General features: G+C 42.5%; 1 protein-coding gene across 1 annotated transcript; it reads left to right on the forward strand.

Moving 5' to 3' along the window:
- aco2 (aconitase 2, mitochondrial) lies at positions 1-16,666 on the forward strand. Its single transcript, XM_080021953.1, has 17 exons — positions 1-85; positions 1,778-1,920; positions 2,410-2,668; positions 3,776-3,868; positions 3,965-4,123; positions 4,508-4,658; positions 5,843-5,947; positions 6,075-6,166; positions 7,342-7,447; positions 7,562-7,719; positions 10,380-10,453; positions 10,615-10,726; positions 11,023-11,301; positions 11,444-11,635; positions 12,104-12,236; positions 13,908-14,029; positions 14,905-16,666. The coding sequence occupies exons 1-17, from the start codon at positions 50-52 to the stop codon at positions 15,034-15,036; spliced, it is 2,346 nt and encodes a 781-aa protein (XP_079878079.1). The 5' UTR covers positions 1-49; the 3' UTR covers positions 15,037-16,666.
- Positions 16,667-23,538: the final 6,872 nt, after the last annotated feature.

The following is a 23,538-nucleotide window of genomic DNA, read 5'->3' on the forward strand; positions in this document are numbered from 1 at the left end:
ATAAAAGCCCACGTCATCATTGCGCGACACATCTTTGTCAGTGAACAAAATGGCAACCTACTGTCTCACCATCGCCCGGCTCCAGGTAAGAGATAAACCTGCTTCACCCGAGCCCGAATGTATACCGTTGAGGGTCGGAATCAGCTACCTGATGCGACAGAGGATGAGCGGAAGTTATGGTTTTACGAGGGTTGGGTAGCAATTCCAACGGCTGAGGAATACCGGACGCTACCCTCCTAGCCAGGTCACTGTGCCCCTCAGCTCGGTCTCACCGTGCAAACCGCGGGTCGAGCTTGACACGTACTTCACCGGTGAAGTACATGGTTGTTTTTTTTAACCTATCGGTTATTAACAATTCTGACTTTTTGACTGTGGGAATATAGACTGTAGCTTTGTTTATCCCTAACGATGGCTATATAAAGGACAGCAAGGTTAACACAAGGTTAGGGCGTTTAGGGTGCTACACAGGCACTGGCAAGCGACCCAATGTGTCCCCAATGCAACAGTGCAAGTTATTTACAACATTTTTCAATTTTTTCGTGTTTTTAATTTATAGCGATATTAACGTCAAATACACTTATGAGAAACCGAAAGGAGGAACATTCCAACAGACATAAAGCAGCAGCATACAGTTTACAGAAACATACATTCCTTCTAACAGAGGACATAATGCCTAATTACAGTGACAGTACATTATAATAGTGATAACAGTTTCAGCATATGCAAACAATGGGTTGTAAGGGCCTGCCGTGAAGTTGAGATGCATCGTTGTAGACCTCAACTTGGTGAAAAAGTCTGAAGGACTGAAAACCCGACTCAGGTTTGATGAAGATCAATAGATTTCCACTCATTAATATTAAGCTTTCTGACTAGCATAATGGTATGTCTTGCCCAAGGACCAATCTCAAGTCTGCAGATCAACTGCAGAAGGTCAAAGAAGGTACTTTTCTGCTATTCATGCTTCCTGGTGTGTATAAGGTCGGGTCCCCCACCTTAAAGAGTCTAGTGGGGGTCCAGTATACTCAGAAAAAAATCATAATTCAGAATTTCCAGTCCAGTTATAATCCAGAAAGAGGTTTTCTTAAGGTACCTTTTAAACACTGGACCATTCACGTCTGTAAAGGCTTGATTTATATTGAGAACAACAACAAAAGATGACACCTGTTTAAGGCTAGTGTTGTACCCAAAACATACAGTGAGTGACGGCACCTCCTTGTCCAAAGCACCGCTCATCTTGACAGTGAAAGGCAGCTGAGCGTTGGTTGTGGGTTCAGCTGTTTCACCAATCAGCTCCCACTCCTTATAACAGATAGACCACGGTCTTCATTATAGGCTTTTGCCTGTCTTGACAGTTGATTAGCTTCAGCCACCGCTCGTCAGTTATTTAAAACAATATACAGATATACAAAATGTGATTCTGTGCACAGGATAATTTAAAAGGCTATGATGAGGGCTAAGTGGCAGTATAGTAATTAACATATTGGTTGTGGTATAAATATAGATGGGACATTCTGTACAGGATTTAATCAATATGTATTGTATACAATAAAGCAGGCATCGATAACGATGGATGAGTATTTTATTTTTATGAAATATTGTTTTTTTATAATTATGTTATTACTAAATTATTACTTTGTCTACAATCACTAAATCGAAGTTATCACTGTCATTCCCCCATTCTTTTCTATGTTCACCACATAACCCAAATGCAATGGTACTGTAGCCTAAATGACATGACGCGTCCTTTCCTCCTTCCCTTCTGTTCCGGCTTCCCCAGCTGGCGCTCGGCCAGGGTGCCCGGCGCCTGCACGTGTCCGCGGCAATGAGCGCCAAGGCCAAAGTGGCTATGAGCCGATTTGAGCCCACGTCATTTGTCGACTATGCGACGTTCCAGTCAAATGTTGACGTTGTACGCAAAAGGTCAGCACCGATCTTATCTACCCCGGTATTTACATCAGTCCACATTGCTGTTGCATGCAACACTCATTTATCTGGGTGTTTGATTTGCTGTATTTGATTTTGACCACAGAGTTTAGTTTACTCTAGAGTGTCTAACATCCCTGTTTTATCAGATCGACTAGCAGGGCCCAAATTACTGTGCGTTCCTCTGTGATTTCAAGTATTGTGTTAAGAGGTGGTACCTAGACACATCAAAATATGCATTCTGTCTTTGTTTCTGTAAATTTCTGCATACTCTCTGTAATTACGGACTCCACCCTTGTTAAAGGCTTTAAAAGAAACATGTAATTTAAGGGTTCATGTAATTGAAGGGTTCACAGGCGGTCTCCTAAATTAGCTTTTTTAAATACAGGTACGCACAGTTTCTCAAGCCTTTCCAAACAAACTGGAAGTTGAGTAATTTTAAGATGGCCCTCACATTTACGGCATTTCATGCTGCATTCTCTCCAGGCTGAACCGACCCCTCACTCTGTCAGAGAAGATTGTGTACGGCCACCTGGATGACCCCCACAACCAGGACATCGATCGGGGGCGCACTTACCTGCGCCTGCGGCCCGACCGCGTGGCCATGCAGGACGCCACTGCTCAGATGGCCATGCTGCAGTTCATCAGCAGCGGGCTGGCCAAGGTGGCGGTGCCCTCCACCATCCACTGCGACCACCTGATTGAGGCCCAGATTGGAGGGGAAGAGGACCTTGCCAAAGCAAAGGTGAGGAGTCAAACCTTCCGTTCCAAATGAAGTCAGAATATACTCTGATACTTTAACGCATATGGTTGCATGGGTAGATGTGTAGATACACTGCATGACCAAAAGTATGTGGACACTCCTTCAGATAAATAGGTTTTAGTTTTTCTGTTCCAAACATTGCTGTTGGGTGTATAAAATCAAATCTGGCAGTTGAACCGGCTGCACTATGCTAAAGAGCTTAATGGCTTTCAGTGTCACGCCGTCCTCAGTTTGTCAAATGCTGTTCTGGTCACACAACTGTAACTGCTTTTACCTTGAATTAGAAACTTCTTGGAGCAGCTACAGTTAGTTAGTAAATAGATCCAAAATAAAAACACAGGCACGGGGAGCCGGCACGCACCAGTGTCTGGAGGAGAAACAAAAAAACCTCTGCTCTCTCTGAGTTAAGCTTACGTTTTTTTATTTTCCATACAAGTAGGAAACTAAGGCAACAAAACAAAAAAAAATTCTCTGTCAGATCATATTATATAATGCTATATTAGAATGACAAGATTTGCATATAGAGCAGCAGGTATGGCCGGGGGGGGGGGCGGACGGACGGACAGACAGACATACCTGCCCCTCTATATGCAAATCTTGTCATTCTAATTTAAGAAGGTGCCCTTCTTATCAGGCCCCCTATTTGTTTTAATTTTAAATTAATGGGTGTCGAGGGAGCAGATTGTCTGAGCAAGATATATTCATGAGGAGCACCTCATAAACCTCACACCTCGGCGCACCTGCGATGTGCGCACAGCAGCTCCACTGTCCTGCTCCGTTTGCCCAGAACGGCAAAATGCCTAGAACTGGAGGAAGTGAGACCTGTTCACCAGTGATTACTGGACAGCTCTGAGCGGAGAGGGGGAGAGCCTCCGCCCCCTCTCCCTCTCCTCTGCTCTGCCCCTCTCCGCTCCAGTTTCAGAACACGATAAACTGCACTTACATCCTTTCAATGCTCGGATCTTTCCTGGCAATAAAAAAATCTAAAAATGTCATTAATGTCAATCGGCGATGGATGATTAAATTATAAATCGGCCCAAGTCCACCCTGTATTAATTCTAACTTCATTGTCGCTGTCTCTCATCCTAGGAAGTTAACCAGGAGGTCTACAACTTCTTAGCCAGCGCCGGAGCTAAATACGGAGTTGGCTTCTGGAAGCCTGGCTCTGGAATCATCCACCAGGTATTACAATTCTACTTTTAAGATTCAATTTTAGGCCCGGCAGATTACCCATTTGATTTTATTTGCTGACCCTAATGAACTTGGTTTCCACTTTAGATCATCCTGGAGAACTACGCCTACCCCGGTGTGATGCTGATCGGCACAGACTCCCACACGCCCAACGGTGGCGGCCTGGGTGCCATCTGCATCGGAGTGGGCGGGGCTGACGCTGTGGATGTCATGGCCGGAATCCCCTGGGAGCTCAAGTGTCCTAAGGTTGGTGTAGGACTGTGGTCACTTTGTAAAATCGTTCGATTCCACAATCACGTTTCCATCCAGATATAAGGATAATTTTTAAGGACATTCTTTGAAATGTTACAATTAATAAAATGTGACTTGGGATTGCCGGTTTGATCCCCGGCTCCTCCTGCAGGATGCTGAAGTGTCCTAGAGCAAGACACTTAATACCTAACTGCTCCCCTAGACTACCCCTAGATATGTCGGATACTAGGGTGGGTCAAATGTAGGGAACTAGTTTCTCCCAGGGGGATTATACTTATACTATGATGGGGGCATAAAATAAAGACGTCTAATTAATCACATCAACTAACTAATCATCAACTGCAAATGTCAACATGCTACTTCTCGGTTTCATAACAGGTCATTGGAGTGAAGCTGACGGGGAGACTGTCTGGTTGGACTTCTCCCAAGGATGTCATCCTAAAGGTGGCCGGCATCCTGACGGTGAAGGGAGGCACCGGCGCCATCGTGGAGTACCATGGGCCTGGCGTGGACTCCATCTCCTGCACCGGTCAGTCAGGCGCAATGGAGGCTGTTGGAGGGCCACCTTATTCTACCGTCCCTACTTTGGTCACTTTAGCGCTCACAAAGAAGTAATAGAGTAGTTTGTCAATACAGTTCCATGAAACTTTATCCTTTTGTCTAGTGAAACAATTGGTCTCTCGCAAATAATGTCTTATTTTCTTCAATGCCTTGATTAATATGAACTTTATTTAAATACAGGGTTCTTACCAAGTCCTTGAGGTGCTTGAAGTGCTTGATTTTCGTCCCCAGAGGTTTGAATACCGGAATACCTTGAAAATAGGCCCTCTTGTGCCGAAGTGCTTAAAAAGTCCTTGTAAAAAAAACATTCAAATAGTAACGTAATTAACATTTTCCAGAATCGCTTTCACAACGAAGATTATGCCGGGGAAATTAAAAATTTAATCCAGCATGGTGGGAAATATGACAGTGAGATCATACAGCGATCAGCCAAAACATTAAAACCACTGACAGGTAAAGTAAAGAACATGGATTATCTCATTCCAGTGGCACCTGTCAAGGGGTGGGCTATATTATGCAGCAACTGAACAGTCAGTTGATGTGTTGGAAGCAGGAAAAATGGGCAAGTAAGGATCTGAGTAACTTTGACAAGGGCCAAATCGTTATGGCTAGACAACTGGGTCCGAGTATCTCCAAAACGGCAGGTCTTGTGGGGTGTTCCCGGTATGCAGTGATTAGTACCTACTAAAAGTGGTGCAAGGAAGGACAACCTGTGAATTGGCGACAGGGAGGGAGAGAGAGAGAGGTTATATTTTAATTCATTCACATTGAGAAAAAAGTCATTTTTTAAATAAATATAGTGCTTACAAAAGTACTTCAAAGTCCTTGAATTTCATTTTGTAATGCCAGAATGAATCCTGTAAAATAAAACATGTGGGCTGTCAAGCCACCCCAAATGTGCTAATCAACAAAGTCCTGCTCCAAACATTGCCTCCAAGCTCCAAACATTTGTACCAAAAGAAACCAATATATAAAAACTGAGTGTGGATTCTCTGTAATCTAGCAAAATTCAAACCCTTACGGTCATTCTAACAATTCTAGAATATCTGGCTCATGTTTGTGTATTGAAAGGCTAGATTTTAATTGAGTGAAATTGGTTTGTCGTCTCACCATATTCAAGTCTGTTGTGCCGACACGTCTTTCTGGCTTCAGGAATGGCCACCATTTGCAACATGGGGGCGGAGATCGGAGCCACCACGTCGGTATTCCCCTACAATCACCGCATGAAGACATATCTTGAGAAGACGGGTCGTGGAGGTGTGTCGAGGGCTTTGGCCCATTGGTGCAAATGTGTTGTTTGACCACTGACAAAGGAAAAACAATGAATGACATCAAATCTTATTTTTTTTTACCTCAAATATTCTATTCTGTACTATCCTCTCAGATATCGCTGCCATGGCCGACAAATACGCAGACCTGTTGGTCCCTGATGAGGGCTGTGAATACGACGAGGTCGTTGAGCTCAATCTGGACGAGGTCAGTCTTCCACTGTTATCTGTTATTTTTTACCTCAGCTGTTCCTTCCAAACCCGGGCCCAATTCACCATTCTGCTATTTTTCACTTTTCAGAATATTGCGTGCGTGTGTGTGTGTGTGTGTGTGTGTGTGTGTGTGTGTGTGTGTGTGTGTGTGTGTGTGTGTGTGTGTGTGTGTGTGTGTGTGTGTGTGTGTGTGTGTGTGTGTGTGTGTGTGTGTGTGTGTGTGTGTGTGTGTGTGTGTGTGTGTGTGTGTGCGTGTGTGTGTGTTTCAAGTAGTGCTGTCAAACATAAGAATTCAATCAATCATGAGGAATGATATTGGTGCCATACATTTGACCTTAAAGATTTTTCCATTCATTTATTAAAATGTTCCATTTATAAAAGTAGTTTGAGTTATAGCCATACTATGATTTGATTGTTGAGAACAGGAACACAAAATTATGGGGCTTCCCCCTGAAAGTTGTCAGTCGGAAACCTCTCAGTTGACGGAGGTTCGTCAAGTCGAGCAGTCGTTATTTTTTATTTTTATTATTAGTGTCCATTGTAATAACAGGATAAAACAGATAGACATTTACAAAATGACGGGGCACGGAGGAACAGGCATGACTCATAGACACATTAACATTAATTTCTGTGCATTTTGCACGGAAAAGGTGATCAGGAAGTGTCACGGAGAAAGTGTTGCCATTAGCATGGTTTCGTTTCATACGCAGTTCCGTGAAATAACGAGACGTGAAATAAAATAACCAACATTTGAAATATAATCAGTGTTTTGGCGCGCCGATCTTGGGCACCCCATTGCTGGCGCACGGGTCACTAGCGCATTGTCAGAGAGGGAGCTCCCTCTCCACGCCCCTCCCCAGGATGCTGCCCCGCCGCCGTCGAATATTCCGATTGAACAGCCAAATCTGATTCAAACAAAATTCTGAGTTAGGGACAGTCCGACCTGTACAAAATTATCTTTATAACATTGTTCATATTGTATTGCATTATCAAAATGCATTTAAGTGCAAGAAAACGTATTGCGCTAACACTTTATTAACGCGTTAACTTTGACCAACTTCTTAATATTGATTATGTTGGAATATAATTTTACTTAGAATCACTTTACCAACATGCCCCCTTTTTTTTTTTTTTTTTTTTTTTTTTTAAATTATAAATGTTTCTCTCCAGCTGAAGCCCCACATCAATGGACCCTTTACCCCTGATCTGGCCCACCCAGTTTCCGAAATTGGTGCTGTGGCGGAGAAGAATGGCTGGCCCCTGGAGGTCAAAGTCGGTGAGTGAGACTTGATATGTACATACGGGTTGTCAAAGCATTTCATTTAAACATACATTGAAGTTCAATATAAAACCACATACTGGTTCAGTCTTCCCGCTCTCCCTTTTGTAGGTCTGATTGGCAGTTGCACAAACTCCAGTTATGAGGACATGGGCAGGGCTGCCTCTCTGGCGAAGCAGGCTCTGGACAAGGGCTTAAAGTGCAAGGCCCAATTCACCGTCACGCCCGGCTCAGAGCAGATTCGTGCCACCATCGAGAGGGATGGATATGTGAGTGCCGGTTAATTATATAACCATAAAAAAACAATTCAATGGAAGAAACAAATGGCAAAGACAAATGTCAGCTCATGTGTTTGGGGGGCGGGGGGGGGCGCTAAATCTGATTTTAGGATGACTGGAGACAGATTTCGATGTCTGCTTTACATGCAATAAATAGTGATGCATTAAGATGGATTAAAATACCAGTGTGTAAGATTTATGCTGCTGCTGAATGCAGCATAAATCTAGATTCGATGGAACACGGTAGATGGCGAACCGGAAGCCATGTTAGTGGATGACGGCAGACCAGCACAGAACACCAGCAATGGTACACGGCATTTGCAAAGGGCAAAGTCAAAATATTTTAACTTTTTGCCAGCTTCAGACAGAATTTAAGCTACACGTTACATAGGCGAGGAGCCGATTCAACTGCACGTCTGTTGCGGCTGCCAGAGTTTATGGAGCCTATAGATGCAGTCTTCTCTGGAATATTGCACTTAAATGGCCTAAATAAAAACCTTGGATTAATTTTATAAAAACATTTTTTTTAATTTTTTTTATTTAAGGTTATATTTATTAATAAAGGGGACCTAATATGAAAAACTCACTTTTTCAGTGCTGGCCCACAGTAGAATTGGAACCGCCCCCCATCTAAGTAACTCAACACAAAAAGGATACGGTAGATAGGCTGGAGGCATAGATGTATTCATTATTAATTTACATAAAACAAAAAAATCCCTTGGTGTAGTGTCAGTGTCCCCCACGAGCTTGGAGCATGGCAACGAAAGTCGGAACAAACCTTTAAATTCAGCCTTGTAGATCTAATAGGAGTAACGATTCAGCAACAGTATTGCTTATTTCTCGCCTCAAATTTGTTCAGAAACAGATTTTGGTGGACTGATAAGGGGAAATCAGTGAAAGTTTACTTACTTCGTACGATGGAACCCAGACTAAAGTAGGCTCATAGAACTAGAGGCCTCAGTAGGGTGGCACCACACACAAATAACAGCCGGTTTTGGAGCAGGATGGTATAGAGGCATGTTAGAATGGCTAGTATGCATAATTTGAGTGGTATTTTCAGCCAAAAACTTCAAAAACATGTTTTGGGGACCTCAGAGACCTACTGTATATTGCCCTGTGTAAAAAGGAGCATAATAGGTCCTCTTTAATTGCATGGGGGCTGTTTGCAGATGGAGGATTTGGACGTGGTGTTGTCGTGGCTTACTTGTATAATAATATAATTAATAATTAAATAATTATTAATAAAAGAAGGGCTTCTATTGCCACTGGAAACCAGGTGATAAGCCATTGATCACTCAGTTAACAGATCATCGGTCCCCATTAGGAAACAGATCTCTATAGATGCAGTCTCTGGAAGTTGCATAACAATATCCATAATGCCAAATCATTCATTGTCAAACCTGCTTGGAGATGAATATGATGCTTTATAGCCGGCTAGTGTGAAGGTACCCAACTATGAAAGACGATACTTTTAGTAAGTAATGTAACATTAATTTAAAGCAGCACTATGTAACTTTTTGGGGATTTTCAGTTTCTGGGTGCAATTGCACTTTTACACCATCGTCGTAAAACTTAGTCCGGTGTTCGAAAATACTTTATTTTACCAGACAAATTTGAACCTTATCAGTCACGTTTCAATAAGTCTATAGTACGAACGCAAATATAATGTACACCAAGGTTACAGCGCCCCTCGCCGCTTCAGCGAGCACTCAGTCCTCCACGGCTCCCCTGCGTGGCCCCCTGCTACCTTTGTAGGTACCAGATGTGCTCGCACTGGCAGTTCGGCTCACACACGCAAGCAAAGGGTGCCACAAACCCCATTGCCCAATGAAAGTGAGGGCCGGCGCACACTGGCAGAGGTGCGGGTGCCGGGCTCCTCTGCACCGCCGTGGAGATGGAGCGGCCATGATTTGTATGAGCATTATTACCGGACATTTTGACCAGCAAGTTTATAATTAATTATTATTGGTTTTTTTTAATAGATTTTTTACCAAGTAAAAAATAAATGTAATTACCGCAGCCAAACACCAAGTTAGTGACGTAGTTCCTTAAAGCCTAACACACTTTTTCCGTGGTTTCCTACCCGAACACCAAAGTTACATAGTGCAAGAACAGGTGTTCAGGGGGTGGGTGGGAATGAAAGAGGTGCCATTCTCCATATTACAAGTCAGTGTCCCATCAAAATGATTTTTAAGCTGTTTTTAAGGTAAGAAACATAGTGTTGCTTTAAGTTTGCAATAAAATAATAATAGTAAGCTGCATTTTTATGCATTTATGCATGCATTACTAAAATGCAGCATGAGTGGCATCTAACAGTGAGGTTGCAGATTGCAACCAACTGAGTGCCCCTCCCCTCACCCCTTCCGAGGGTGTAGGAGAACCTACGGTGGCTACGGAACTCGCGATAACGCGAGGACCGGCTCCCTATGTAGATATAAACGGCTCATTCTCAGGTAACGAAAACACGATTATTTTTTTCGTGGGATTATACACAAATTAAAACATACTTACGAATATTAAAATCTATTTCTGCCAGGTCCGTTCCGCGAGATTCCACTAAGTGTTACACACTGGTCCTTTGAGTTCAAGCCTGTTATTATTTGTCGTTAATTCGGATAGAGGCTAAAACTCAGCTTTGTGTCTCCTTTCAGTCAAAGATCCTCAGCGACGTTGGCGGAGTCGTCCTTGCCAACGCCTGCGGACCCTGCATCGGACAGTGGGACAGGTAGAGTTGTGTTTGATTTAATCCAACGTAAAAATATAGTTTCAAAGTAAAGAACCATGTTGATGATTTTCATATTGTGATGCATATATAGATCGAGGTACGTTTTATTTATTCTTTTCAATTCTTATTATTTTTCTTATTTGTCCCTCTCCGGTATTTAGGCGTGACGTGAAAAAGGGAGAGAAGAACACCATCGTGACCTCCTTCAACAGGAACTTCACCGCCAGGAACGACGCCAACCCCGCCACGCACGCCTTCGTCACCTCCCCTGAGGTAGGCTGATGCACAGCCGTGGAATTAATTGGGGGGGGGAAAATTGGGTTTCCATAACATAGCACAATAGTTTATCGCAGGAACAATAGCCGCATTGGTATTGGTTAATGATAGTTTGGTTCTATGAAGTAGATAGCTGCCATCTATACATGCCTGTCTTGAAGTTAGTCGGATTAGAAATGTATTATATGCTTGCTATGCATAGTAGTGCTGTCTGTGTCACTGTCTTGTGTACGTTGTACTGTATTCTGTCAAAACTAGATAGAACTTATTTTAAGCTATCCACCTCCCCATAGATAGTCACTGCTATGGCTATTGCCGGCACGCTCAACTTCAACCCGGAGACGGACTACCTGACAGCCCCCAGCGGGGAGAAGTTCAAGCTGGAGCCGCCCAACGGCGACGAGCTGCCGGCCAAGGACTTCGACCCCGGCCAGGATACCTACCAGCACCCCCCTGCCGAAGGCACCAACCTCAGGGTGGATGTGCACCCACAGAGCAACAGGCTGCAGCTGCTGGAGCCCTTCGACAAGTGGCAGGGAGGAGACTTGGAGGGCCTGCAGGTTCTCATCAAGGTCGGCAGAAATGCTGCGTTTTCAAGATTGTCTGGTGCACGACAGACTTTAATTGTGAAGTGCTTTGGTTGGCTGCGGTGGCTAGTAAAGGTCTAATTTACTGTTTCTTCACCCCCCCCCCCCCCCGCTGTTGTCCCACCAGGTGAAGGGCAAATGCACCACAGACCACATCAGTGCTGCTGGGCCGTGGCTGAAGTTCCGTGGTCACCTCGACAACATTTCCAACAACATGCTGATCGGTGCTGTCAACATCGACAACAATGCCATCAACAAGGTCAAGAATATGCTGACTGGGGATGTCGGCGGTGTGCCGGACGTCGCCCGTCACTACAAGGTAAGGGACGGGAACGAGTAGGTAAAAAGGCCACTGGAGTCTGTTATATCAATATCCTTTAGACCCCAGATTCTCTAATGATTGGGGTGTCACTCGTAGAATAAGAGTGAAGCCCATCATTTTCCCAAAAATAGTTTTGGTTGGGTTTTTGTGAAATTCTCCCATTGACCCCAATTAGTTTTGCCCTTACTGTGCTTCAAGTGCCCCTTAGCGGCCGACTGTTGTAACCGCATTCAACTAAATCATACTATTTCATAAATTGCAATTTGTATCTTGCTTCACAGAAGAGTGACGCAGAGATTAAGGGTGTAATTCCGTTTTCTCAATTTGTGTTTTTACTACTTATGGTTGAGGCGTGTGGGTTTTTTTTAGCTGTCAAGTACTACCACCAATTTCCAGTTTGAGGTCAATAGGTTGTGACGGTCACTCCATTCTGTGTGTGTGTGCGTATGGGTGTGTTTTGAGTAGGCCAATGGTTTGTCGTGGGTGGTGGTCGGAGATGACAACTACGGCGAGGGCTCCAGCAGGGAGCACGCTGCCCTGGAGCCACGGCATCTAGGAGGCCGCGCTATCATCGTCAAGAGTTTCGCCAGGATCCACGGTAAAATGGCCATGTTTTTGAGTGCAAAAAGTGCGTAGCTAAGACCGCATAATGTAGAACAAACTTCATTTATTGTCATCACTGTAGTTTTACTTCCAGAGTTCTGGTGCTAAAGTTCTGAAGCCTGTTTCAGGTTACGGTGGCAAGTGGCAAAAATCTGTGTTTCACAAGTTTGGGAAACAATTTGTGATTAAAATAAATACAATACTTACTTATGCGATATAACATACTTTACTACTAGTTGACTTTAGTGTTGTCTTGTCAATGAGAACCAAAGACTAAAAGTTTTTCATTGGTCGTTTGGAAAACACAGGAAACACAGGTCACAGGAAAAAAACAACTCCATTTGGGAGCCTGCGCCTTGTCAAAATTAACCTTAAAGTCTTTATGATTGGACCCATGCATAAAATGCTAGAGGGCTTTTAATTTGAAATAAATTTCAACAAAAGTAAATTTTCAGCCTCCTTGCTGGTTGTTCCGGCACATTCAGAAGAATAATTACAGCTTTTGATGAGTAGCTTCTGCCAGTAATTTACAGACAGCTCGCTTCATGGGTGTGCGCTGTGCAGCGCTTGTAAATTACATGTATATTTTAAAGGCTGGTTATAAGTTATTGTGTTGGTGTTAACTATAAATAAACAAAATGTTCAGTCCTCTTGCCCATCCCTATTCTGAATGTCTTCAGAATAGGGATGTTCCTAACGACTGATTTCCCTGACGTTTAAATGGAAGTTTAAACTAGTCTGAGAGTCTGAAAAAATATTGCATATATTATAAAAAATATTGCGTATGTAATAAGAGCAATTTCAAACCGTTAATCCCGTTCTTCAAAAACGAAATAGTATTTTAAATAACCAAACAAAGCGGGCAGAGGCGCCCGAGTCCCGGGGGGCCAGGGACAGGGAAGACCTAGCAAGTAAGTGGTTCTGTGGCCCCGGGAAGTGTCGGGGTGGAGGGGCGCTGTAATGCAGAATATCCGGGATCCCGGATGTGCCCGACGAGGGGTCACTAACGAGCGGACGTCAACACTAGGAAGACTATCACTGTACGCCACATTTCAGTGGAAATTAAGAAGAATTATATATATCTCATTGTGAACACTAGTGAAGTGAATACTGACAGACTGCGGGAACGAGGCTGAGACTGAGAACGGTGATGTGAGATGATATGTGTAGTGTGTACAGTAGATAGTGTAGCTATATAGTGAGAGCTGGTCGTAAGTCTGAACAGTCGTTAAGCAGGTAGGTCATTAAGTGAGGAGTAACTGCATTTTAAAGGCTGGTTATTAGGTTTTGTATTGATCTGTATTGTAACACAATGTTAGTTATAACATTCTTTCTCAGCCCTGGAACGCAAACCATTTTCTGATGCCCCAAAAACATGTATTTAAATAATGAAATTAATATCATAAACGTGTGTCGATTAGTCGACTAATGGCTTCAACTGACTACTAATAGTCGTCTCGGAAAATCTTTTGTCGGGGGCAGCCCTACAATACAGTATCTGCCATCCATGTCGACTTTGAAATATGGAGAAAAATGTGAATGAAACAATTTGATCATCCATAGCGTCAATTTCTGTTTATGAACGTCAGCGCTTATAATTGGTACTTTATGGCAAAAGCTTATTCAAAATGTGCTCAACTGCCCTTTGCATTCCCGCTGCGATCAGAGACGAACCTGAAGAAGCAGGGTCTACTCCCGCTCACCTTTAACGACCCGGCGGACTACGACAAGATCCGCCCCGATGACAAGATCTCCATCCGGGGACTGAAGGGCTTCGTTCCAGGAAAGGTACAATTCCTACTCTTACCAACTCATTTGAAATTCAAGGGTGTCTCATTAAATGTATTTATTTATTTATTTGTTTGGTAAGAAATGTACATGATCCCCATTGCTCCACCCCTCCCGTGCCCAGGGCAGAGATAAAAAGAAAATAGCATTGACAATAAGAGAATAATAAATACCCCCCAAAAAAAACCAACAACTAATTAAATACAGATTAAAAAATAATTATTTAGAATGATATTTTGAAAAATAAATCTATTAAATAGATAAAAAATAGTTGGGAATATCAATACAGTTATTAAAAAAAAAATGTATGACTAAATAGAAAAACAGTAGAAACAAAAATAAATAAATCATTTTTGCATAAGGTATATAAGAGGCAAGGAAAAAACAAACAAAAAATGTTCTTGTAATATTCCAAGTTATTGGACTGGCATCTGCCAATGTTGGAAATATTTAGCCTATTCTCATTTCTCACTTGATTATTAGCACGCTTTATCCTGATTTATTTTCATTTTATGATGTTATTGTTATCATAGGATTAAATAATTTAACAATTCATTCTGGATTCGTAGTGAGCATGACATTGTACTATTTTATTATATGTTGACCATTTTTTAAATATTTGATATGATGGAAAAATTCAGTAGCGTTCAATAGCTGAGCCAAAAATAGAACTAAAGGCTTGTACACACAGGGTAAAAGTATCATGTCCTTTTCTTATCATTAAAGGAACCTTTACGTTAATGTTTAGAAGGATATGTTTATATTTTAAAGCAGCATGTGCCCTTTATCGCTATCTATCCTTATTAGCTCGTTCTCATGTCTCATTACTAATGTAATACTCATATCTATAAATAACTACCTCGCTGTCTCTCCAGCCCCTGTTAGCTGTACTGAAGCACAGTGACGGCAGCGAGGAGAGTCTGCAGCTCAATCACACCTTCAACGACACTCAGATCCAGTGGTTCCAGGCGGGGTCCGCCCTCAACAGGATGAAGGAGCTACAGTAACGACAGCAAGTGCAGTTGGAAGAGAATTGTTTTCGTGGAAGAGAGAGAGAGGGGGGGGGGGTGGTGGGGGTCAAGGAATGTAAAAATGTCATCTTCCGTGCTTGTAAATGGCGAGAAATGGCAAAATTGCATCCGTATACCGCTTACGTAGAGAAGCCTTGATGGATTAGTTCCTTGGTACTTAAGTGCCAATTATGGAACTCGTCCATTGTCTCTAGCAGCTGGTCCGCGCTCAAAATATGTTTCGGAAGCCTTGCGGTGATTTGAGATTTTCTTTGTGTGATTTAGAAAACCTGTGAGAGAAGTGTGTGTGTGGATGAATCTAGCTCTTAAAAGTGCCTGTTTGGGGCATCTGATTTAACTTGACTCTTACACATGTGACACTCATTATCCCTCTACAGTAGTGTTTCCAAACCACTAGAGACGTCACAAAACATAATTGTTATTATTATTATTATTATTATTATTATTATTATGGCCTACGAATTTGTAATACTCACATCCAGTATGAAACTTGTTCTGATGAATAAGGAGCTGCTATCCTGGCCGGAACTAATGCATTAGTACAGCCTTGCAATTTTGATCCATCATGAGCAAATTTAGATTTCATAATTTTTTGGGGGATTACAAAAAAAAAAAAATCACAGGCACAGTTTTGAAAATCACAGTGGGGAAAAACTCATCTACAGGTGTACAAGACGTGTGTGCATATACAAAGATGTGCGAAATCCGTATGGTAGGGAAGTGTACTACAACTCTTGTCGGAGCCATTAGCTGCTATACAAAGTACGAAGCCGTCAGAGCCAAGTGTCAACAAAGGGATTTCCTACTTCCGTTGATGGACAGAGCGCACACCATCGCCAATCAGCGGTTCATCATCTCTTCAGCTGCTTCAATGTGCTTTTTATGGTGTAATGTATTGTCAGTTCATTTTGGTGTCCAGGACGGGTTGGGATGAACAGCTTGTATACTGTATTTTCCCCTCACTGAGCCACGTTACATGAACTGACCTAGTTTCCAACCTACAACTAACCAAACCTCCATCCATGTTTGCCCCAATCCTCCTTTTTAAAAGGTAAAAAAAAATCTCCAATACCGGAAAACCATATTTATTTATTGACTCCCAAAAGGCTCATATTATGTGCATTTTAATGAGCAAGAGAACATTTTTGTATCCGTTTCTTTTCCCCATCCTGGGGTTGGAGTAACAGACCTGCGTGCTGTTCTCAGTAGTGTATATTCAGCGCCCTCTTTTGCAGGGCAACATATTTTTTTTGTTCATTTCTTGAATGGTCAAACGAAAACTATTTCACACCCTTGTTGTTAGTCCTAATTCAGCATAATGTCATAAGTCTTTTTATAACTAAACTGAATATGCCTATTCCTATGGGGGTCTCTTCTTTTAACTGACAATTATGGAATGGAAGTTGGACGGAATAAGAGTAGGTATCGCACTTCTGTTGCTCTCTTCCCAGCAGCCCACTCTATGGAAAGTCTTTGGACAGATATTTATGTAAATGTCTGTTTTGTTTGAAAAAAAGAAAAAATAAGTTGTTTTACAGAACTTGAGTGCTCTTCAATTGCCAATGGGTTGTAAAATAATAATAAAGAAATCACAGATCTCATTTGATTAGTGTCTACAATGTTGTGATTGGTAGGATAGCAGCAGAAAAAATGAATATACTACCAAAAATAAACTATTTTTCAATGACCCCAGTGTAACCACATAACATTGGTTTAATACTCTAGACTCAATAGTCAATACATTTTATTGGAAATACAAGAACCGAGAATTAAACTAGCAACACGACAGGAAAAAAAAGACTTGAGGCCTAGCAGCCCCAAACTTGAGATACTAGTATTAAGCGAACCATCTTCAATGTATAATAAAATTGTTACAACCAGAGCAACAAAGGGCCATGGATGGTGAGACATTAAGCAAACAGAATGTCCGGAGTTAGCATTATCTGATCTTCCATTCCTTACTGAATCAATAAGGAAACATAATTGCTTTAAAGATCCATTCATCGCAACAACTCTCAGCCTGGTGAAGTTCATCAAACGCAGTGGTCACGCTATCTCCAAACAAATTCACGCCAATCTGGCACAACCCAGATTTTCTGGTTTAAAAACAGACCTATGATCTTCAGGTCTTGAAAAGACAAGGAATTACTCATCTGGAACACATTTTTGTAAACAATTTGCTTATATCATTCCCAACCTTAACTCAAAGGTATAAAAGTTAAAATGAAATTGAGGAACAGCATCCTACAACCACCTCCAATGATTAAACATATACAATATACAAACTTTTATTAAAAACAGATGACACTTTATCTTTACCTATCATGGAATGGGAGAGAGAACTTGCTGTTCCGACCGATATTTTTCTATAACCCGCAACTCCAAAATGCAACTAATCCAATATAAGATTCTGCACAGAGCTCATATCACAGAACACAAAATGTTCAAAATGGGTTTTGTGGATAAAGATGTTTGCTCTCACTTTTCCCTTGATACCAGAGATGACTACTTTCATGCCTTCTGGCTCTGCCCACCTATCCTAGCATTCTGGACCAACATCACCAAGAAGCTATCAACCCTTCTGGGTCGCAGCATTCCAGTCTCCCTGACTATATGTCTCCTCGTGACCTCCCCTCAGTTGACCCACCACTTAAACACCACCAACCCGTTTTGATCGCCTTAACAATTGCCAAGTAATAAATATTAACTAAATTGGAAAAACAGAGATAATCTCACTCCATCCCAATGGTTACATTTATTAATAGAAAACATCTCAACGGAAAAACTATTGGCAATATCCAAAAATAAGGTTGATTTGTTTAATGAAATATAGGCTTCTTTTATCACTGACAAAACTCCCATAATTTTATACTTGAGGGGGGTGGTGCTCCTGAGAAGTACCTGCAGCTGGGGTCCCATGTGTTGGCTTGGAGCGGGTGCCTTCCAGGGCCCCTGGGGGCCTGCTTGCTGTTTTGGGTGTGGGTTGGGGTGCGGGGGTCGGCTCTCTGCCTTTGCTCCCGCTGCACGGCTTCTCTGTGGCGGGTACCCCAGGTGCCAGGGTGGTGGAGGGCCCATAAATCCGGCGGCCTGCTGGCGTCGGCGCGGGGGGGGGGGGGGGCTAACATCCGGGTGGCCTGCGCTGAGCACACTCTGCTACATGGATGGCGCTCGCAGCCGGTTGGGGCGTCTAGTCGGCTGCGGTGGGGCGACCTCGCCCTTGCACGGCGCTTCGGTGGGCATGGTTGTCCCGCCAGCTCATCTCCGGGGCGGGCGGTTGGGGCGTGGTGTCGGTCTGTCGGTGTGGGGCCTGGATCCAGGCCTGCGGTCCATGCCTGGCGCCCGTGGCCCGGGTTCTGTGCCTGCGGCTGGGTCTTGTGCCTGCACTTGGGGTTGGGTTGTATGTGTGCGCCCCTGGGGTGTGGGGCTCCTCCTGCTCCCTGGGACTGGGTTATGCTCCTTGGGGCTGGGCGTGGGGGTTGCTCCGCGGCCCTCCGGCTTCTCTGGGGGCCCAGGGGTCTTCTGTGGCTGCAGGGCAGGGTTCTCTGGGCTTTCCTGCAGCTGTGGGGTATCTTCGCAGCTGCGGAGTTCGGCTTTGGGGCCCTTTCCGCTGCTTGGAGGCACCACAACATAATTCCAACCTTATACACAGGAACCAATTGGGGTAAGTCCTGAACACTTACCGGCGGACACCTCACACACACACACGCACACTTCAAATGCACCCCAGCACCCTCCTGGTTGCATTCCTCTCCTTTCCTCCCTAATTTACTGCCATAACCATGACAGGAAGTAATCCGTGCGTGCGTGCGAGCCTCCTTCTCCTTGTCTCCATCTGCCACGTGCCCGATTGTACACTGCGTTCCAAATTATTATGCAAATTACATTTTTCTCTGATTTTCCTAAATAGTCGATGCAAATGACAGTCAGTATAATTTCCAGTCATCAACCGTTGAACTGAAGTGAAAAGCATCTTAACAGGCCAAGTTACATGTTAACATAGGACCCCTTCTTTGATATCACCTTCACAATTCCTGCATCCATTGAACTTGTGATTTTTAGGAGAGTTTCTGCTTGAATTTCTTTGCAGTATGTCAGAATAGCCTCCCAGTGCTGCTGTTTTGATGCAAACTGCCTCCCACCCTCATAGATCTTTTTCTTGAGGATGCTCCAAAGGTTCTCAATAGGGTTGAGGTCAGGGGAGGATGGAGGCCTGTGAGAGAAAAATGCATACGATCAACTATTTTGAAAGAGGACAATGGCCTCTACCACCAGAGTGGGGTTTTAAAACATTTGTCTCTGTTTCCCCAGGAACCCCCCAGAGTTTATGTAAAGAGAAGATTGGGATTGTAAGTGACTTCTGACCCAAGCCACACCCTGTTTTTTGTATAAAGCCTACTGTCTTCATAAATGATATCAGATTGATCGGAACACTGCTTTGGAGCAGCACTGAATCTTTCTCTTTATTCTGCAGACTAAATATCTTGAATATTCTTGTAGCGGGCAGATTAACCTCACTGATCTTTGTGGAAGAATTTCTTTCACAGTTTTGGCGTCAAACAGGATTTCTGCTTGGCTCTGTTGGACCTCTTCATGCCCAGGTTGTGTGCACAACGGCAGGCAGGAACCGACCGTAAAGACATCCGAGAAGGAGTCGTCTGGACATGACTGGCAGATCCAGCGGAGACAACATGAAATTCCGAACAAATTAAGGTGAGGACTAACTGAGATATTTAACCGATCAGAGAAGATCGAAGGAGAAGCTATTGTTTGTTAGAAAATAGCTCTGAGTAACCTTCTTTGTTAACTCAGAAATCCCACCCCTCACATAGACGTATAGCCTGTTTGCGTGCGGCGCAACTAAGAAGGTGTAGTGGATAATCGGTCTAGAGGACTGTGGAAGTGGCCAATATGGTATCGATCAAGAGGATCGTGGGTTGTTTGTTTGTTTATCTTTATTTTTTTTATAAATATATTTTTTATGTTATTCAATAATAGGTCGACATTATTGAATACAAAATGTTATAGAGTATTGTTTCCTCCTAGTTGAAGTGTTGAGGATAAGTGATAAATGTCTGGTGTTGTTAAAATTGATAATTAAAAAAATAGATAAGAGAGAGAGAGCCATTACTGTCGGTTGTGCGCTGTACGGGACACAGTTTGGCAGCCATTTCTGTTGGTTGTGCGGTGTAAAGGGCACAGGTTTTGAAAATACAACTGTCATGTAATATAAATAAAATAATAACAATTAGTAGAACCATGGGTTTCTCTCCTTTTATACCCATAGCAGCCAATGACACAGAGGTATTCTTTGCAGCATGAGATGGTGCATTGTCATGCACGAAGATGATTTTGCTAAGGAAGGCACGGTTCTTCTTTTTGTACCATGGAAGAAAGTGCTCAGTCAGAAACTCTATATACTTTGCAGAGGTCATTTTCACACCTTCAGGGAGCCTACCAGCTCCATCCCCATGATTCCGGCCCAAAACATGACTCCGCCACCTCCTTGCTGACGTCGCAGCCTTGTTGGGACATGGTGGCCATCCACCAACCATCCACTACTCCATCCATCTGGACCATGCAGGGTTGCACGGCACTCATCAGTAAATAACTGATATCAGTTACTGTTTGAAAATTTGTGTTCATGTATTTCTGGGCCCACTGCAACCGTCTCTGCTTGTGAGCATTGGTTAGGGGTGGCGGAGGATCCTACACTTTGAGGTTCGCGGGACTCCAGAGGCACCAGCAGCTTCAAATACCTGTTTGCTGCTTTGTAATGGCATTTTAGCAGCTGCTCTCTTAATCTGATGAATTTGTCTGTCAGAAACCTTCCTCATTATGCCTTTATCTGCACGAACCCGTCTGTGCTCTGAATCAGCCACAAATCTCTTCACAGTACGACGATCACGCTTAAGGTTTTGTGAAATATCTAATGTTCTCATACCTTGTCCAAGGCATTGCACAATTTGACGCTTTTCGGCAGCAGAGAGATCCTTTTTCTTTCCCATATTGCTTGAAACCTGTGGCCTGCTTAATAATGTGGAATGTCCTTCTTAAGTAGTTTTCCTTTAATTGGGCTCACCTGGCAAACTAATTATCACAGGTGTCTGAGATTGATTTCAGTGATCCAAAGGGCCCTGAGACACAATACCATCCATGAGTTTAATTGAAAAACAAAAAATGTAATGTTTATGACACTTAAATCAAATTTGCATAATCATTTGGAACACGGTGTAGTTCCAGTTTGCCTGGACCTTAATAACTTTTTCAATACGTGTTGTCGTCCAATGTTTATGTTTTTGTGTAAATGTTGTTTAGTTCTATGTTTATTTGTTTCACCCGTGGTGATTCTCCCCCTCTTGGAGTAGTGTTCAGTTGTTTATAGACCCAAACATGATAAATAGTTCTCCAAAGAGGGGGTTTGATGGTTCTCTATAACCAAAAACTGTGCTCTTGTCATTCTACAGGTCGCTCACAGGACATAGTTATTGCAGCGGTTCTTGATGATTAAATAATGAATAAAGAGTGGCATTGCAGGTTGAGAAGTTAAACTCATCTTGCAGATCAACTCTGTCCTAGATGCAATAACATACAAATACTCTTTGTTTTATGCCCATCATGCTGACAGCACAGGTAAAAAAAGAAGAGATTACTGAGGTTGCATAATATATATATATTTTTTTTTTTTGTATACTTGAATAAATGTGTATATAAACATTTATTTAAGTATACATATTTCCAGTTTATATCGCAGTTGTTTTTTTAATGTAATGTTATGTATGTATTTATTTACTTATTTGTTTGTTTGTTTGTTTATTTCAGGACAAAAGCGACCGACTACATTTTTAATTGTTTATTTTTTTAGGTTGTCCTGGTCCTGTCCTTTTTGAGGTTTCCTGTCATCTTGTCATCAATATACATTCTCGAATCTCGAATGATGCTTATGTCTTAAATTAAATAATGGTGAAGTCGAAGAATGAATCTATTTGCTGGGGATCCCCTGGAGCCTCTTGAACGACGACCCCTGTGGGGACCCGGACCCCACGTTGAGAACCACTGCTCCATAGAACACCCAGACACACACACGCACACACACACACGCACACACACACACACACACACTCACACTCAGTGGAATGTTCTTCTGCCCATTGCATGCAATGCACTAAATCACATTGCATCTTATTGTAGCACCGATGTGGGTGAAATATGCTCCATATATGTATAGCGCTGTTTTAAATCTACATAATCCCAACTCATCTTGTTTTAAAAGTGGGGTTTTTTTTTCACTCAATGTAATTATTATCATTACCAGAAAACTGATGTTAATAGTTTTACTTCTCCTTCTACTACTACTACTACTACTACTACTTCTACTCCTACTACTAATAATACTATAACGTGTGTGCGTGCTTGCGTGTGTGCGTGTACACCCGCCCCATGCGCCCCCTCCCTGCCTTCTGTGCGCCCATCCAGCCTGCGAGCGTATCTTAAACTCACACGAATCTCACGGTAAGAAATCGATGCCGTTCGTGGACATTTTCGTTCTGGGTTCTTGTATTTTAGTTGAAATTTTTTTCCTGTGGCAATGAAGTATTGAATCCATATTTCTTTCATTATCATTATGTTGCATTATTATAAGGGAACGTGAAGCCGACGTCACGTTGCCGGAGAAAGCCGGCGTCTCTGGGAGATCACTCGCTTTGACCGTGAATGTCGCTCGGCGCTATTGGGTTATAAGATGGCTTGGAAGTGTTGTTCGGTGAAAAGCTGCCACAGGAAATCCCACAACCATCTTGTGTGGAACCTCGACCCTCTTTTCTCCATTACTTTCTCTAATTCCTGCGCATTTCGTATATTTTAGCTATTTCTCTGCAATCCTCGTTAGAGCCCATTGCAACCGTCAAGCTTCACATTCCCAATTATTATAATAATAATTACATTAGTTGTAATGAATGAACGAATTAATTGATTATTATTATTATTATTATTATTATTATTAATAATAATAATAATAACAATAATAATATGTGCTTATTATTATTATTATTATTATTATTATTATTAATAATAATAATAATAATACAAATAATAATAATACAAATAATAATAATAGTTATAATAATAGTAATAATAATAATAATAAGAAGAAGAAGCAGAAGGATCAGAATAATGATAATAAAATAAAAAGTTTCGATTCACAAGTGTGACAAAAGTGATGGCGGTTGCTTGTCACAGTGGAAACTGTCCTGATTCTGAAGCGATCCGTGCGAGCGAGCCTCCTTTTCCTTGTCTCCATCTTCCATACTATATATGTGTGTGTGTGTGTGTGTGTGTGTGTGTGGCCGGAGGGTCCGTGATGGGTTTTCTTTTGTGTGTGTGTGTGTGTGTGAGTGTGGGAATAATTTATTTAGGGTGGCTGAGAGAGAGAGAGGGGGATTGTTTTGGCTTTTGAGAGGTTGGATTTGCGGAGGGGGGTGT

Source organism: Zeus faber, assembly GCF_960531495.2.
Source record: "Zeus faber genome assembly, chromosome: 20".
NCBI lineage: Eukaryota > Metazoa > Chordata > Actinopteri > Zeiformes > Zeidae > Zeus > Zeus faber.